Source organism: Sciurus vulgaris (assembly GCF_902686455.1).
Source record: "Sciurus vulgaris genome assembly, chromosome: 18".
NCBI classification, from domain to species: domain Eukaryota; kingdom Metazoa; phylum Chordata; class Mammalia; order Rodentia; family Sciuridae; genus Sciurus; species Sciurus vulgaris.
The window spans coordinates 36,145,398-36,162,440 of NC_136479.1; the positions used below are offsets into that span (position 1 = coordinate 36,145,398).

Consider the following 17,043-nt stretch of genomic DNA (forward strand, 5'->3'; position numbering starts at 1 on the left):
CCAGAGCCAAAGAAACTTTCATGGTGTGCAAATTCCCCAGTCTGAGGTCTCGTGTCACAGAGCAGAGGCGGTGAAGACAGGTCTGGGGAGAACGGCAGGCCTCCCTGGGTCAGGGTGTCCAGGGAAGGGCTCAGAGGAGGGCGGTGAAGCCCGGGCCTGAACCAAGAGCCCCACCCGGCGGGCGCTTGGAGGAAGAGGGTCCCCAAGCCAAGAAGCAGGAATGCTCTGCCATGGCGTGTCGGGCGTCGGGCCCCGGGGAAGGGAACGTCGGCTGCACAGCGTCTCGCCATGCCACGTGAAGCCATGCGACAAGACCACTCGCAGAGTCCAGGGGCAGGCAGTTACTGTCCACGTCACGGTGGCCACCGGGGCACAGTCACGTCAACAAACAGAACAAAGGCGGGGTCCGCAAGGGCCAGGAGCCACGGACTGCAAGTGGGATCACCTGCGCCTGAGCTGGAGCCGGGACCAGTGCAGCTGGCGCTCTGGGGACGGAACCAGGGCCCCGAGGCTTCCGGCAAACACCCCGCCACTGACCGCTCCAGCCCCAGTGTGTGCGCGTGCGTGCGTGTGCACACATTTGTGTGTCTGCGCTTTTTTAATATTTGTTTCTGTGGGGATGGGGATGGAGTGTGGTCTCACGCGCCAGGCGGGCACCGCACCACCGAGCTGCGCCCAGCCTCCACGTGTGCGTATGTGCACCCATGCACACACATGTGCATCTTACCAATCATGCTAACTGCTCTCAGGGGACAGAACCCGGGCGCTGAGCCACAGAGCCACGTCCCCAGTCCTCCTCATGGTATCGAGACAGGGACTGCCTGAGTTGCTGAGGCTGGCCTTTAACTTGCCATCCTCCTGCCTAAGCCTCCCTAGTGGCCTTTAACTTGCCATCCTCCTGCGTGCTGGCACTTCGGGCTTGGCCTCTGTGCCCAGCCCAACCCATTTCTGTGCGCTGTGAGTCCTGGCTGCGTGGAGGAGCGGCCCTGGCTGCAGAGGCCCACACCGTCATCTCCAGAAGCCCCTCTCCAGCCCCGCTGGCCATCTTCTCTCAGGTCAGGGAGCTGAGCTCAGGCTGGGCATCGGTCAGGGCTCTGCGGAGACAGAACCAGCAGGATGGACAGATCGACAGAGCTGCCTTCCTGGCCGCCTGAGAGGGTTTGCTGGGGGCACCGGCTCACGGGCTGACGGCACGGCGAGCTGTCTTGGAAGCAGATGGTGTGATTTCAGCCCCAGGCTGAAGGTCTGAGGACCTGGGGGACCACAGGGTCAGTCCTGGAGTCCAAAGGCCAGGCCGCCTGGAGCTCTGACACGGAGGGCGGAGGAGCGTTCCACTCCAGGAAAGGGGTGAACTTCACCTCTCCTCTGCCTCCTGGCCCTCCAGGCCTGGCCGACCAGATGATGCCTGGCGGGGCTGAGAGTGGACCTTTGTCGCTCGGTCCACTGATGCAGACGCCGTGCGGCCCTCAGAGACATGCCCAGGAAGGACGGGGTCAACCTGGCACCCGCGACAGCCACCACGGGCTCCGCCCACTGGATGCAGGACCAGGAACCGGCGGTAAGTTTGCCCTGGAGGCAACCCCAGCCCTGCCCTCTCCTGGAGGGACATCAGGAGCCCAACGAGGAGCTGGTAGTGCCACTAACGCGCAGTCCCCGCGTCTGCTGGAGCTGGTGGGGAAGGACCCCAACCAGGAAGGACCTGGAAAGGTGCAGAGCAGGGCTCACGGCTCGCCTGCAGGGACAGACGGGCCAGGAGTCTAGGCCAAGACGCACCGTCTCCTTCAACAGCGGGAGGACTCTTCCCTTCCACCTGGACGCTGGCCGGCCCTCTCCCTCTCTGCCCCGCACTTCCGGGGAGTGTTGTGGGGACACACTTTTCTGCACCAGCACAGAAAATGGGCCCAGCTGGGGACACTGGGAGGGGAAGGGACTTAAAGCGCCTGGGCAGCCCCTGCCCAAGCCAGGACAGCGGCCGGACGGGCCCTGGACCACAAGACCCTCCAATGATTCTTCATTAAAAATGGAAAGTCAGAGGTCTGTGACGTCTCTCGGCATTTAAGTGTTGATGTGGTTTTAAAAACCACGCCGGGTGAACCCAGAAGCCAAGGCTGGCCGACGGACGCTGTCCCCTTTCCTGGACCCCGAGGGTGCTCTGTGTCTTGGTTTCAGAAGCAACTTCCTGGGTGGTGAAGGGGAGCAGCTGCTGACTGCCCAGGGGTCAGGTGAGCAGCACCAGGCGACCCCAGACCCCTGTGCTGCCTGCCAGGCGGGGCCAGGAGGATGGAGCAAAGTGTAAACCAGAGAAAATACCAGTGGCTACCTGTCTGCACTGCAGGTGGAGCAGGCCAGCGCCAGCCTGGGACCTGCCCACCTCCTTCCAGAATCCTCCAGCACGCAAGCCCAGAGCCTGAGCAGCAGCACGCGGCCTGCCCAGCACTGCCCCATGCCTGGGCATGCCGGGCCTCCCGTCGCCCTTCCTGGAAACAGCTTGCGGCAGGCGCCTGGGAAAAAGGCGGGTCTCTACCCTCTACCTGGCTCCCAGCAGGCTGGGGGACCCTGGGCATGCCCTGGGCTGTCCTGTGCTCTGGGCCACACTGTGCAGGACTGTGGCTCCAGCTGTATGCTTGCTGGGGGTCACTCCACACACGACTGCTCTGGCCGGAGCCCCCAGGGGCACCGAGTGCCTCTGGCATCTGTCCTCAGGGGTGGCAAACAGCCGAGCCTGCCCCTGCCACCCCTGAGCCAGGCCAGCTGAAGTGAACCTTCTAGAACAGCGAAGGACAGTTCTGCATTTATATCATCAGTACGGGTGCTGGCCACCGAAACAGCCAGGTGGCCGAGGAAGTGGGCTTGAAATCTTGATTAATATGAGTGTGAATAGCTGCATGCGACCGAGGCTACCAAGGTAGACAGTGCGGTTCTAGAACTTTCTACCCATCGCTCGAGCCAGACGCCTCACCCCCACCACTCAGCGACAGGACAGCGCAGTGCAAGAGAAGCCCAGTCCTGGCTGCTCTCCCGCCCGAGTCGGCACCAGCTCCCCAGGTCCCTCCTCACAGACACCATTACTGGTGGGCACCACCGCCAGGCCTGGGCCCGAGTGGACCGCAGGTGGCCCTCTGATCTCTGCACCCCTGGGCCTGCCCGGTGCCTCGCAGTCCCTTCCGCTTCTGCTCCTCGTCCATGAAAGAAAAGGCCTGATTTTAACTTCTGGCTCAGTCCAGCCCGGGGTGGTCGTGTGCTAGGTACCCACTTAATTCTGAGGTACTGGTACTGGGGACTGATCCAGGGCCTTGCGCACACCAGGCACGCGCTCTCCCGCGAGCATGCCCGCGTGGGGCACACCCAGCCCGAGCGCTCGAGGGGGCAGGCAAGGCTTGTCCCCAAGGGTCAAGGCTGCCCGACCCCTGGGCTGCGCACGATGCCCGACTGCCTGACTGCCCGACTCCCTAGGCCGGGGCGGCTCCCGCAGCAGCAGCCCGGCGGAGGTCGCTGGCCATCCTGCAGTGACACGAAGGTCACCATGCTTCCGCGAAAGCTGGGGCTGGGCCGACCCGCTGCCCAGCAGCCCTGGCCACAGTGGCAGCGGCCACCTGGAGTAACTCAAGCCTCAAACCCCACAGCCGCCCGCAGGCTGGGTCCACTTCTCAAGACGAGCGTCCCCTCCAGGGCTCCTGGCTGGCGCACACCTGCCCATCACCTCAGAGCGGCCAGAACTGCCCGGGGCGGCTCCAGCGGCCCACGGCCCTGCCCACAGGGACGGGGTCCAGCACTCCACTCTTGTGAAACCGCCTCCCTGGCCGTGACCAACATCCCCGGGCTCGACCTGCCACCCAAAGTTCCCCAGACGGGAAAGGCCAGGGGGAGATGCGGGGACGGGCACTGGGCAAGCGGGTGGCGTGTCAGGGTGGAGCCGCAGGCACGAGTCATCCACCCTGGCCAGCGGTGTGGCCGTCCCCTTCACAGATGAAGACACGGAGGCTCGGAGGGCTGAACACTGCCAAAGGCTGCGAGCTGGTCTGCAGAAAGAAAGAAGGGGCCTCATGTGACTGGTCAGGGAGGGTCAGCGACCTCCTGGCCCTGCGAGGCTGCCTGGGTGCTTTCTACCTCTCAGGAGGTGGGTGACCTCAGGGGCGAGGCACCCTCGGCAGTGGCCAGCAGCCTCACCTGATCCCTCCAGGGGACGAAGGGGCTGCAAGTGTCCACTGCCCCCTGGGGGCGGGAGGTGCCTGGCACATGCTCCTGCCAGCATGGGTGCCAAGCTCCAGGTGCCCGCGGGCCCTGGGCAGATTTCCGGCAGTCCTGGCAGAGACCTGACCAGGGCTGCCTCTGGTGGGCCCCAGGGACCAGGCACACTGGGGTGGTGGAGTGGGTCGGCTCCGGGGCCAGGGCTGCAGCGGCCTCCGCCCTGGGCACACAGAGGGTGACGAGGAAGGAGCCAGAGATGGGAGAGCACCGGCCCGCACAGCAGGGAGGCCAGAGTGACCACCCGGGCCACCCGGCTGGGTGCCAGGGCCCCAGAGCCCCAGGGGCTGCCAGAGGAACGGTGGCAAGTGGCCCCAGGACTGGGGGCAGGCGAGTGCCTCGGGTGTGCTGGGGACGGACACATGGTAGGCCTGACCACCTCAGGCCCTGAGGAGACCCAGCGGGAGGGGAGGCTGGGCCCCACGGAGGCCGCCCTCCTGCCTGCAGGTTGGCACCCCCTGACCCGTGCCCACATGCAGGGCATAGTGCGACGGCCTGGTGTCCACTGGACTCCACCCCAGGAGGGCTGGGACCCACGTCCACCAGGGGGCCTGGCCCTCGGGACACCGCGCAGCCCCTGAAACAAGGATGAGGTGTCACCGTGAGGGGAGCGCCAGCCGAGGCCCTGGCGCCAGGTGGGCACAGTCCACGCCATCTGTGTAAGGGGGACACAGACGTGTCGCACGTTGGGCCGCCAGGTGCCACAGGAGACGGCTCCGAGGGGTCCCGGGACCCGGCTGTCCCTGGGGCCAGGAGCTGTGGGGCGAGGGACAGGCAGGAGGGAGACCTGGGTCCCTTCACGCTCAGAACCACGTGACGTGAGCATCTCCTCAAAAACTCGAGAATAAAACTGAAGAGGAGGCGTGGCCGGGGGCAGCGGAGGCCCAGGCCACACGCCGGCCGCGGTGCCTGAGCCGCGCGCCCGCAGTCGCTAGTCCCCTCCCCGTGCCCAGCACCTGGCGGCCACAGGGCCTGTGTCTTCCACTCAGCCTCCCAGGCCACTGCACCTGCCCGTTCCTTCCTGGCACGGCCCTCCCATCCCGGCGCCGCCCCAGAGGCCGACCCCAAGCCCCGCAGCCTCCCCCAGAAGCCCGGGCGCCCCCTGCACACCCAAGGGAGCAGCCGCGGCCCTGGCAGCAGGCAGGCCCCGTCCCCACGGCACAGCGCCCAGCACCGGGGCATCCAGACACGCCCGGAGCTGCGGGAAAGGAGGCGGCCCTGTTGCCGGGGGGACGTCAGACAGATAGACAGACAGACCCTGCCCACGCAGCCCAGCTGCCCACTGTCCATGGAACCAACCCGTCCAGGTGTCGGGCCAGCCTAGGAGGCCAGGCCACGCTCAGGCCTGGACTGCACCCATGGGCCCTCCTGACCTGCCCCCACTGGAGGGGACAAGATGGATGGGGATGTGTGTGGCAGGTCTGAGGGACGTGGGGACCTCCGTCCAGCAAGGAGTCAGGGTCCTGGTCCTGAGGGCAAGCTCTCTGGGGGCAATAACCAGGAGGTGACAGCGGCCGGTTGTTCCTGGGACTTTCAGGGGCAGCTAGTCTGCAGTGGCCTGTTGCCCGCATGGCGAGGGGCCTGTGGCTCCAAGTCCGACTGCCAGGTCCACACCGGTCTCCACTGACTGCCCGGTCCACACCCGCTCTCCACTGACTGGCAGCTCGGCCTTGGTCAAGGCCCCCTCTGGGCCCAGCTGGGTGCATTGGGAGGCCAGGTGGCACTCAGTTGAGGACACGTCCAGGCCGGGGAGCAGGCTGGGCTGGGGCAGCCCAGAGGGGGCGAGCCACCTCACCAGGACTGGGTGGGAGGTGGGCGCAGCCGGGGGCCCCTCCTGGGGAACGGCACTGGGGGGCCTCCTGCTCTGCACCCAGCACTTCTGTTCCCTAGGGTGCCGGCTGAGCCCAGTCCATGGGGATGGCCGGGGAGCGACGTGACCTGGCTTCTGTCCCCAGCCGCAGGGCCTCCGCCAGCCCTGCCCCACCACCTTGCAGAGCCGGCCCGTGTCCCCCTCCAGCCCCAGGGTCACCTGGTGAGGCGCTGCCCGCCTGCCCGGGGTGGGGCGTCTCTATCAGGCTGTGGTGAGGGCCCAGCTGCTGCGGGCCGCTGTGTGCAGGCTCTGCGTCCCCTTCCGTCCCTCTCCTTGGTCCTCAGAGAAGACCTGTCCTGGATGAGGGCTAGGTCACCCGTCCCACAGGCCAGCCCTGGGCAGTGCCTGGAGGGAGACAGTCCCCGTCTGTGGGCGACCCTCCCGGCCCCCGGCCCGCACCCTATTCCCTGCCAAGATGCTCCTCGTGGCCGACCCATCCCAAAAGGATCGTCCAACTCGGGGTCCAGCCTGGGAGTGGGAATATGGGTCACCCAGGCAGTTCACCCTGTGCTCTGCCCTCAGAGCTGCACCTGGGCAGGGCCTCCACAGCCCCGGCTCCAGGTGAGTTAAGAGGGAGGGTCTGGGAAGCCCCCGCCCCTCAGGCTGACTCCCGCCCAGAGTGCAGGATCCGTCCAGGCCTGCGGCTCATCTGGAGTTTCACCAGAGCCGAGCACTGTGCCCCGCGGGGAGAGGGCTGGTTTTCGGCACCTTTCTGAAGCCTTCTTCTTGCAGTACTGGGGATGAACCCAGGGCTGCTCTGCCACCGAGCCACGTCCCCAGACCTTTTCATTTTATTTTGAGACAGGGTCTTGCTAAGCTGTTGAGGCTGGCCTCAAACTTGCGATCCTCCTGCCTCAGCCTCAGGTTGCTGGGCTCCCAGGTGTGCGCCTCTGTGCTGGGCTGTTCAGAGGCCTTTGAGTGCACGGCTGAACTACCCCAAGGGAAGGATGCCTGGACCTCTGGACCTCTCTGTGCCCTGAAGGCTACAGAGAAGAGCCACGTCTGGCCCTCAAGGGACCAGCAGACTCAGAATGAGCCCCTCCCCGGCACTCCAGTAAGCCTGCCACCAATCCCGTTCTCACCTGAGCCGGACCTTCTAAGCTGTGTAAACTGCACTGCCCGCCTTACAGAGCAGGACTGCAGAGCTCAGAGACAGGAAGCAACCTGGCTGGGACTGCACAGCATGCACCAGCAGGCCTGGAGCATCAGACTCATGTGGCGGGAACATCAGGGGTGGCGGCACACGGGACAGAGGCGAGACTGTCCTCATCAGAGAAGAGGGCCTGGGGCTGTGCAGGGGGAGAACAGTCAGAAACCAGGAGGCAGGGAGGCCGAGTGTGGAGGGTGGGACCAAGGGTCTCACAGATGGTTAGCCCCCAGACTGTGGGCCCTCAGCTAGGAAGATCCCCAGGCCCCTGCAGGCTTCCAAATTCCTGGCCAGCTTGGTGGCCCTGGCTTAAGAAGATGGGCTGAGTTCGAATCCACACTCCTCTGGCATGTGACTTCTGTGGAAGACATGAGGGTTCCTCAAAATCTAAACAGAATTGCCATGTGACTCAGCAATGCCACGTCCACCTAAGTGCCCAAGACAAATGACAAAGTCTGTCCACACACTTGTACATGGCTGTTCATGGCACACAGCTCACGGGTGGAAACAATCTGAAAGTCCATTAGTGGGTAAACAGAACGTGGTACATCCACATAATGGAATGGTACTTAGCTATAAAAAGTACTGACACGTGCTACAACCTGGATGGACCTTGGGGACGCAGTGCCAAAGGAGAGAGGACAGCCACAGAAGACCGCGTCTGATGAAGTCCCACCACGTGAAACGTCCAGCACGGGCACCCAGAGACACAGGAAGTGGATCGGTGTTGCTGGGGTGGGGAGAAGATGGGCGTGGCAGCTCCCTGGGTATTTCTTTCTGAGTGGCGAGAACCTTCTGGAATTGGCCGTCACTGAAACGTCCCCCTCACTGGGTTCTGGGGTCTGGCACGAGTTGCTGAAGCACGCGGTGCCTCAGTTTCCTCACTGAGGCACGGGTGGGTCACTGCGCCTGCTCGATGATGAGCCCGGGTGCAGCGTGCTCAGGGCACCCGCCCCGCCAGGTGCCCGCGCGTCCATTCATCCCACCCGCGGTGGCCACAAGCCATCAGGCCCTGCTGCCCGCCAGGCTCCCCCTTCTGCCCTGTTTTCAATATCGAGGTCAAGTGTGCGGAGCGCAAGGACGTCGCCATTGTGACCACGCTAGGGGCGGCTCCGCGGCAGGAAGTGGCTTCGCCTGTGGGCAGCCCTGGCGGCCACGTCTCCAGAGCTCTCCGTCCTGCAAGACTGGAGACCAGGCCCTGCCCTCCCGAGGACGCACGCCAGGGGCGCCAGACGCCATGTCCTTCGGCGCCTGGCTGGCCGATGTAGCCAGGGTCAGTGCGTCCTCCCATTTGGAGGCTGGGTGATATTTCACGGTGCGTGAGGGCCACACATGAGGATCTGCTCATCCGCTGAGGGACATCTGGGGGCATCTGCTGCCAAGAGTGTGGGGTGCACAGGTTCCTCACGCCCGCCTCCCCTGGTTTGGGGGACACCCCCTGCGGAAGCGCTGCTGGACCTCATGGTCTCCCTTCCTTTAACGCTCTGGGGGACCGTCCTGGTTTCCACGTGGACGTGCCAGTCCGGGCCCACCAGCCCCGTGCCGGCCGTGTCTCGCCTCTTCACCACCGAGAGCCAGGGTGCTAGGCGGCAGCCACCCTGACGGGGTGAGGCGGACCCACCTCTGCTGGCCGCTGCCCCGTACCGGTGTCCTCATGGCCGCCCTGCTTCTCTCCTGGGCCTCAGTTCACAGTCCACTGCAGGGGGCCTTGGGGCCCAGCAGGCACAGCCACGCCCACCACGGGGTCCCTTCTGCTTTAGTGGCTTTGGGGCTCTCAGCCGCTGTCTGACATTTTCCTGGTCTGTCCGCTGTCTTGGCCAACCAGAGGACAAGCCCCACAAGCTCAGGGACTCCCTGCTGGATCCTTTTGGCATCCCCTGGGGCCGGGACAGTGCCCAGTCCACAGCAGGGCCTCAGCAAACGTCGGGGAAGGGCCAAAGGGCAGGGCCGGGCTCCAGCTCTGCGTCTGGACGCAGAAGTCCCGCGGGTCTTGCGGTGTCAACGACAGCGAGTCGCAGGATCTCCAGGCAGAGCCAGAATCCAGGCGCCACCAGACAGGTGGAAGGAAATGCAGGCGCCGCCGTCCCGCGGGCCCTGGCGGGCGGCGGCAACCCCGGCACCCTGGGACCTGGGAGCGCCAGTGGACACGGCGTTGAGCGGAGAGCCCACGTTTGAAACACGAGTTCCTCGCCTTTAAGACGCTGCTGGCGAGATGCAGCAAAGCCGGCCCCTCATCCTCCTGCAGCATCCGCACTGCGAGGAGCCGCCCCCGGCGCGGTCCCCAGGCCTCCCCTGTCCGTCCCTGGCAGCTGCACGGTGCCTGCACCCTTGCCCTCTCCCCGGGCTCTGGATCCCGGCCTGCTGGACGTGGAAGGTGTGTCCCGGAGCCCCCCACGCACCAGAGCCGACCTCCTCCGTGCCCTCCGCTTGTCCAGCGATGTGTGCGGGATGCGAGGGCCATTCCGCTCGGCTTCCGTGGATGGTGCTGACGCTGTGGTGCCCGCCGGGAACCGAGCTGCCCAGCGAGCCCCGGGCTGGGCTCAGACCCGCCCAGCGAGCCCAGGTGGCGAGGAGGAAGGAGCACAGGCCTCCGGGAGCGCGCCTCTCCCTACGCTCGGCAAACCGAGCGGCCAGAGGGAGAAGGGTCACTGCCGCCCGCCTCAGTGGGTCCATCTGCCGTGCCAAGGCGCGGTGTCGGGCCCCCACGGAAGCCTGGCCCTGGCGGAAGAAGCCGACTGCTCGGCCCCCACGGAACCAGCGCAAGCGCCCCGGAACCTTCCACGATGACCTCTCCCCGCCCCTGGGAGATGAGTCGTTGCCAGGGGGACACACATCCTGGGGCTTGGACGGGACACTGGGGGGAGAGCACGGCCCGGCCATCCCAACTGTATCCCAAAGCACGGGCAGTCCTGGCCCCAGGGTGGCTTTCCCGGCGGAGGTGACAGGTTAGGTTTCAGGACTCCAGGGAGCTCCTGGGTGGACCGGCGGTGGGGCCAGCCCGCCTTCTGGTTTGCCCCGCTCTCTGGGGCAGTTATTTTTATTGTCTGCTATTCTCAAAAATGTCCCGTTTGAAAGACAAATGACACACTGACTGTGTTGTGATCTACTGCTTCAAGCTGAGGGGCTGGAAACGGCACGTGTTTCCTCTCCCTCGGTGCCCAGGCGTTAGGAATGTGGGCGAGACTCGGTTGGGTGGTTCTGGTCTAGGGTCTTTCCGGAGCTGGAGTTGCCATCCTGGGGCCCTGGGGCCTCTCCACGGGGCCGCCTGAGCATCCTGACAGCATGGCGGCCCACCTGTCTCCCTCCAGCCCAGCACCCTGACATCTTCCCGTCCCAAAGCGAGCTCGGCTCAACTGGTGCCTCCTCCTCCAGGAAGCCTTTCCTGCTTGCAGCACTGAGGCCTCGGGGCACGCTGACTGCCCCTCGCTTACGTCCTCTGAGGGTAGTGGCAGAATCTCTGCTTCCTAGAACCAGAACGTGGCTGTGCAGGGCATCAGCTCTGCCCCCAGACTGGCACTGGCCACTGAGCTGGGCCATGGCTTACTGGAGTGCACAGTGGGCAGGCGCCCCCCCCCCACACTTGATGGGCTGCCCCTCATGACGTCCCTGGGGCACGGTCACCATCCCTACAGGTAAGAAGCTGGACAGAGAGAGGACATGTAACTTGCTCAAGGCCACAAGGCCAGGATGTGGCAGTGCCAGGTGCCCCGGAAGCCTCCCCGGGGCCTGATTCCCTGCTGGCCCCTCTTTCCCTGAACAGTTCTCAAACGGTGGCCGGTGGCCTCGGCCCAGCGCACCTGGAAGGCTTGGAGGACCTGGGCAACGCTGGCGATTTCTGGCTTTTCTCCCCTCTTTGGGTGCAAGTGCCCACTTGGCACAGGCCCAGCAGACCAGAGCCCGCGGCTCAGGTCTGGCCCGCGAGGGGCTCCTGAACACACAGCTTCCACACACTCGCCCACCTGCCCTTCCTGCCCATCAAACGCGATGGCTTCTAGGATGGAACTGAGAGAGGACAGCGCCCCGGCCTTCGCTGCTGGGCCTCTCGCAACACTCCGTCAGGTGGCTCCTGGACAGAGACCAGACCAGTCTGCTCGGACGCTGGGCTGCATGGGTCCTGGGTTCAGGTCCCAGCCCTGCTACTCCTGTGTCCCTGGCTCCCCCAGTTTCCTCACCTGTCAAGCGGGGACAACACAAGTCCCACACCCTGGGGAGCCGAAAGGATTAAGGGGCTGACAGACTTGCACTCAGCTAAACTGAGCACCTTCACTGCTGTGTCCTGTCACCTGTCCCCACCCTGACCTCACAGCATGGAGACACCTCCAAACACCAACGAGCCTCCATCCACACAGAAGAGCAGGTGGGCCTGGTGTCTGGGCTGAACACCTCCAGTCCCTCCAGCCGAGTTCTGAGGTCCTCCAGGCAGTGTATGGACTCCCAGGCCTGGGTGAGGCTGGCCACGGCCTCCACTGGGGTCAGGAAGCGGGCAGAGGGCGGCACTGTGGCCCCGCCTGGCTCAGGAGCTCACTCAGCCGAGTGCGGAGGCTTTTCCAGGCCAGCACGCTGACATCGGCCCCCCTGGTGTCACCCCAACGGAATGGGTCGTCACCCCAGGCACACACCGGCCTCCACTCACCCACAGCCAGGGGCCTCCAGCTCCCTGCAGCCAGAGGCTTCCAGGGGGCAGCCCACCTTCAGTGGTGAATCCCGACTGGCCCCCATGGTCTCGCTCCCTGGGCCAGTGAGTGGCCAGGACAAGTTCACATGACCTGGCTCAGACCAATGAGCGGAGGAAGCCTGGGCAGCAGTGGGGCACCCCTGGAAGGGGCAGCGGCCCTCTCTAGGTGGACTTGGCTTCCCCCAGAGCTGGGCTGCCCCGCTGAGGTCGGCTGGAGTGGGGGCCCACAGGACGGCCGGGCCCTCCGCCCTCTTCTGTCGCACGAGGTTCGACTTCTTATTTTTTAGGTCAGTTGCTGCAGTCCACGGCCTCCCACTGGCTGCCTTTCATCTTCTGGAGACTGAGCCCATGACGACAGAGGACGCTGGGGTCAGCGGTGTGCTCCGGGAGCCCTCCCGGAGGAGGGGCACTACCCTGGATCCGAGGGGACAGGCGGGCAGAGGTGGAGTGGGACAGAGGCCCAAGGGCCACAGACCAAGGCCTGGGTGGGATGCGGAAGGATCCGGGGCTGGAGAGCCAGGCAGGGAGGGCCCCGGGGTAACTGAGGGCGAGGGGCCGTCTAAGACGGCTCTGCTGTCCCCCGCCTGGTCTCCCCACTCTGACTTGGGGCCCAGAGCGAGCCACGCAGCATCTGACCCCCGGGGCCACCGAGGCACAGCTGCCCGGCGGCAAGAGCAGGGCAGGTTGCTGGCTCGGCTTCCGCAGGTGCCAATCTGCCTCGGGGCTCTGCCAGCCCCAAGCTCATCAGGGCCTCCGGCAAATGCTTGGCTGAGATCTGGGTCGCTGTGCGCACCAGTCGGAATCCATCACATGCAGTCACCCTGTGCTTGCGGAGCCCGGTGCCCAGCCGGTGGAGACAGGGCTGGGTTCAAATCCCACCTCTGCTCCTCCCCAGCCCTGCGACCTGCAGCAGTGTCCTCGCCTCTGTGGACACACGGCAAAGTCAGGGTGGCTCCCCTCAGCGCCACGCCACGGGAGTGGGGAACACAACACGCAGACCTTTCTGGGAGGGGGTTTATCATTGGGGGAGAATAAGACAACCAGGCAACCGGGCAGCTGAGACAGGTCCGAGGGAAGCTGGGCATCTACACAGCGGCGAAGAGGGACCAGCCTTTCTGCAAGAAAAGGCCGGCAGGGCCAGGGTGAGGGAGCCCAGGAAGGCCAGCTCTCCAAGACTGCGCCCTGAATCTTTCAAAACCACTGCAAACAGAAGGCCTGGCCATCACTGCTGCTGTGGGCATTGCCCGCAACCTGCAGTCACGAGAAGTCTGCGCATAAGCCACCAGGACGCAGGTTCAGATCCCAAGCTCCATCGCTTCTTGTGTGACCCTGGGCAAGTCACCTAACTTTTGAGCCTCGGGTGCCTTCTTGGCAAAGCAGGCACCTCTTTCACTGAGCTGTCCTGCCCCGTGTACGCTGGACCAAGCCCGTGGCCACCTGGCTAACTCTGATGAAAGCCCTACAATCCGGCTCCTCCCAACCCTGCTAGGCCACGCCCCCCACTCCAACTACTGCCTTTGCCTGTTTCCTTCCTTGAACCAGGCTCTGGGCCTGGAGAAGAAGAGGCAGGATAGCTGGGCATCTCATGGACCCTGCTGCACCCCAGCACAAAGTGGGGTCACCTAATGCCATTTTCCTCCTCTCAGGCAGACTCTGGAGGGAGTCCGCTGGGAGGTGGAGGGGAGAGGGCTCAGGAAGGTGACAGGGCTGGATCTTAAGGGCTGCAGCAGAATTTCCCAGAGGACTGGGATATGCCAGGAAGGGAAGAAGGATGTTCAGGTGTAAAGCATGGAGGTGTGAAGGGAGAGGCAAATTCTGGGTCACCGGAGTATTTGTTGGGGCATGGCTAAAGTCAAGGATTCAAGATTCAGATTCCCAAAGGCCCTGAAAGCCACGCAGAGGGTTTGATCCTATAGACAGTGATGGAAAATTTTTCTTTTCTCTTTTTTCTTTTTAGCAGTGCTGGGGATCGAACCCAGGGGTGCTCTACCACTGACTCACATTCACAGCACTTTTTATCTTTTATTCTGAGTTGGGGTTTTGCTAAGTTGCTGGGGCTGGCCTTGAACTTGCTATCCTCCCACCTCAGCCTCCAGTGGCTGGATTACAGGTGTGGGCCACTCGCCCAGCTCGAAAAATTTTAAACGCAGCTCAGAGATCTCCAGTGGCCACTGTACTAAATTTGGATTAAAATGGTTTTGGGGAGCAGGGTGGTGACAGGGCTCTGGGCCACTCTGTGGGGCAGGCACTGTGGGAAGACTCAGGGAAACTTAAGTACTACCTGTGGGTTGATCACTGCAAACAGCTCTAGCAACAGGTTCACACCCAGCACCCGTTGCCAGTCACTAAAAGCCATTTAAAGAACCCTGTACAGTAGCTCTGTGCAAACTAGTGGGTCCAGCTGTGCTGTCTCCATTTTACAGACAGAAAAAGCGAGAGCCAGAGGAGAAAGACCTGGCCTCAGCTACTCTGGCAATGAGAGGGCTGGTCACGACCTGAAGCCACGCCTGGGTCCAGAGTGCGATGGTTGGCAGGTCCTCGGTCATTTGACAAGTGTGCTCAGCACCTTCTGGAGCCAGATCCTGGAGACATGGAGACGACCTTTGACCTCTGAGTCATCCTGAGACCAGATAGGTCACCTGGGCCTCCTCTGACAGACTGCCTCTGGAAGGAGAGGGAGAAGGGGGACCCAGGAAGGGATGGTCCCCTTGTGGGCAGACAGGCCAGTGAGGGTTCGCCCTGGGCCAGGCCTACTTATGAGTCCTCTAGACTAGACCCTGGGTGGGGGAGTGCTGGAATGGGGCCAGTCCCTCCACAAAGGGAAAAGGGCAGGGGGAGTCCACCTTTGGTTGCCCCCAAATGCCCCCTCCTCCCAGCACCCAGGCCTGGATCACTGTCTCCCCCTTAGAATGGTGGGCAGGAAGTCAGCCAGGAGGCTTTTGGGGGTGGGAGTGGGACTAGAGGTTTGGGGAAGGAGTTGGAAAAACAAGGTAGTCTTGGGCCTTCAAGACCGGCCAGGAGTGGGCCAGGTAGATTCACAGGGCAGGTAGATTTGCAGGGCAGGTAGATGCGGGATCCAGAGGTGTCAACAGCTACAGGGGGCTTTGTGTGTTGGGGGGTGTGTGTGGAATCTGAGCTGCTGGCTTTTGTTTTCAAATGACCTGTTTAATGATTACCTTTTGCAATCAAACAAGCAAGTGCTGGCTCTCCAAAGGCAAAGGGTTCCCAAACCTCCAGGCCCACCGCGGAGGGAGCCGAAGAAAGTAAACAAGAGCCCGGGCAGATTGGGCTCCACCTCCCGAACAATGGCCGGACTGGGCTCCCAGCTCAGTCACATCCAAGTGAGATTTTCAAGCAAGAACTTTAACAGGCAAATAACAGGCTTGGAATGAATTATTTCCCTGTGTCCCCTGAGCTCAGTGCCAAAGGGGACCGGCTGGGGTGGTGGGGGGGGGGGGGAAGCTGTCATTTTAACTTAACCTTGACCTGTAATGTATTCATTCATTTTGCAGCGAGGGAGAACCACCTCTGCCCCCAACCCCCTCCCTCCAAAACAAAAGAAAAAACAAAACAAAACAAAACAAAAAAAACCAGCAACAACTTCATTATCCCTTTTAACTGTCACAATGGTGGGCAAACAAGGGACTTAAGTTACAGCAGCTAGCTCACACTCCACTGGGCTCGGGCTCCTTAGAAAAAAAACCAGAAAAACAAAAACCCTAATCCCAAACCCTACAGGGGCTCAGCGAGTCAAGCCCTGACCTAGCACTAGAGAATCTGGGTTTTTCCCCCGTTTCTCCCTTTCACCTCCCGAGGCCTTCAACCGCTTCCCCTGCAGCATCCAAGCCGGCCTCGGCCGATCCATAAACACGCCGGCTCCTCCCCCTTCACAGTTCGACCCCCCTCTTCCCTGGACCCCAAGGGGCCAGAAGCACCGCGACCCTCGCCGGCAGCCGCTGCCGGCCCGGCCCCCGCCCGCGACCCTCGCCGGCACCTGGGGACCAACGTGCACTGAGGGCTTCGGTGCTGCGCTCCGGGGGCCGCGCCGGGGGCGCCGCGCTGGGGGAGGGGCGAGCCCGCGGCCCCCCGCGGCCCCACACCTGTTTTCCATTCATTCGTTCGCTCGCCGGCGCGTTCATTCATTCGCGGGCAGATCGCCGCGGCCGCCGGGGGCCCGGGTCGGGAGGGGCCGCGGCCGGACGAGGCGGCGGGGCCGCGGACCCCCGGGCGCTGGGCCCTCGCCGCCCGCCGGCGCGGGGGCGCTCGGGGCGAAGTTGTTTTGCAGGCGCGGCGCGAGGACAGCCGCCGGGTGCGCCTCTTTGTCTGTCCCCGGCCGGCGCCGCGTCCCCGCGCGCTCACCTGGTCTTGGAGGACAGGAAGGCAAGTTTGATCAGGCCGTAGGTGAAGAGCGGCAGACTCTCCTTGGCGACGCTGGCAACTTGCAGCCGGTGCTCCAGGATGTGGAGTTCCATCGTCCGCCCGCGCTCCGCGGCGGCTCATCGGCGGGGGGCGAGCCGCGGCCCCCGCCCCCTCCGCGCCCAGCCGGCACCGAGCCGCCGCGGGCAGCCGGCCCGGGGACCGCGAGCTCGGCGCCGAGCCCGGCTGGGTCCCGGGCAGGGAGGCCCGCCAAGTTGCGAGGGGCTGCGGGCGGGCGGCGGCGGCGGCGGGCGAAGGAGGCAGAGCCGGCGGAGCGGCCGAGCGGCGGAGCAGCGGCGCGCGGCGCCCGGCGCAGGCAGCAGCTGGTGCTCGCTGTAACAAACAACTTGCCACTCAAACGCCGGCCCGCTGCGCATGCGCCGCCGCGCGCGGCCTGCCGGGACTTGTAGTCTGCGCGCCGCCCGGGCGCCGCGGCTGCGGCTGTCTGAGGCTGGGCTGCTGCGCCACCGGTGCACGGGAAATGCAGCTGCGCGGGGTCCCCCGGGGCAGGCCGAGGGGAGCGACCCGGCCTTTGGAGCCCCCCGAGCCTGGGTGCATGCCCTGCCACTCACTTAGGCTCGGGGCTGAAGCGCTTTGGGGTACCAAGCGAGTGCCCCCCAAACAATTCCAGCGCTGGTGGAGGCCCGAGTCTGGGAGGCGAGAGGTTTAGAGAAATCGGTAATTATAGTG

The 17,043-nt window shown here is 64.3% G+C and overlaps 1 protein-coding gene across 2 annotated transcripts in view; it reads right to left on the bottom strand.

Moving 5' to 3' along the window:
- CASTOR2 (cytosolic arginine sensor for mTORC1 subunit 2) overlaps nucleotides 1-16,584 on the bottom strand; it is a 39,197-nt gene extending 22,613 nt beyond the window's left edge. Inside the window, exon 1 of one of the 2 annotated variants that reach the window (XM_079120743.1) lies at nucleotides 16,297-16,584. In XM_079120743.1, the coding sequence (XP_078976869.1) occupies nucleotides 16,297-16,409 (113 nt within the window). In that variant the 5' untranslated portion in view covers nucleotides 16,410-16,584. Of the gene's footprint in view, nucleotides 1-14,391; nucleotides 14,740-16,296 lie in introns of those variants that run through there. The other variant, XM_079120744.1, reaches the window with a different exon arrangement.
- Between the last annotated feature and the right edge of the window lie 459 nt (nucleotides 16,585-17,043).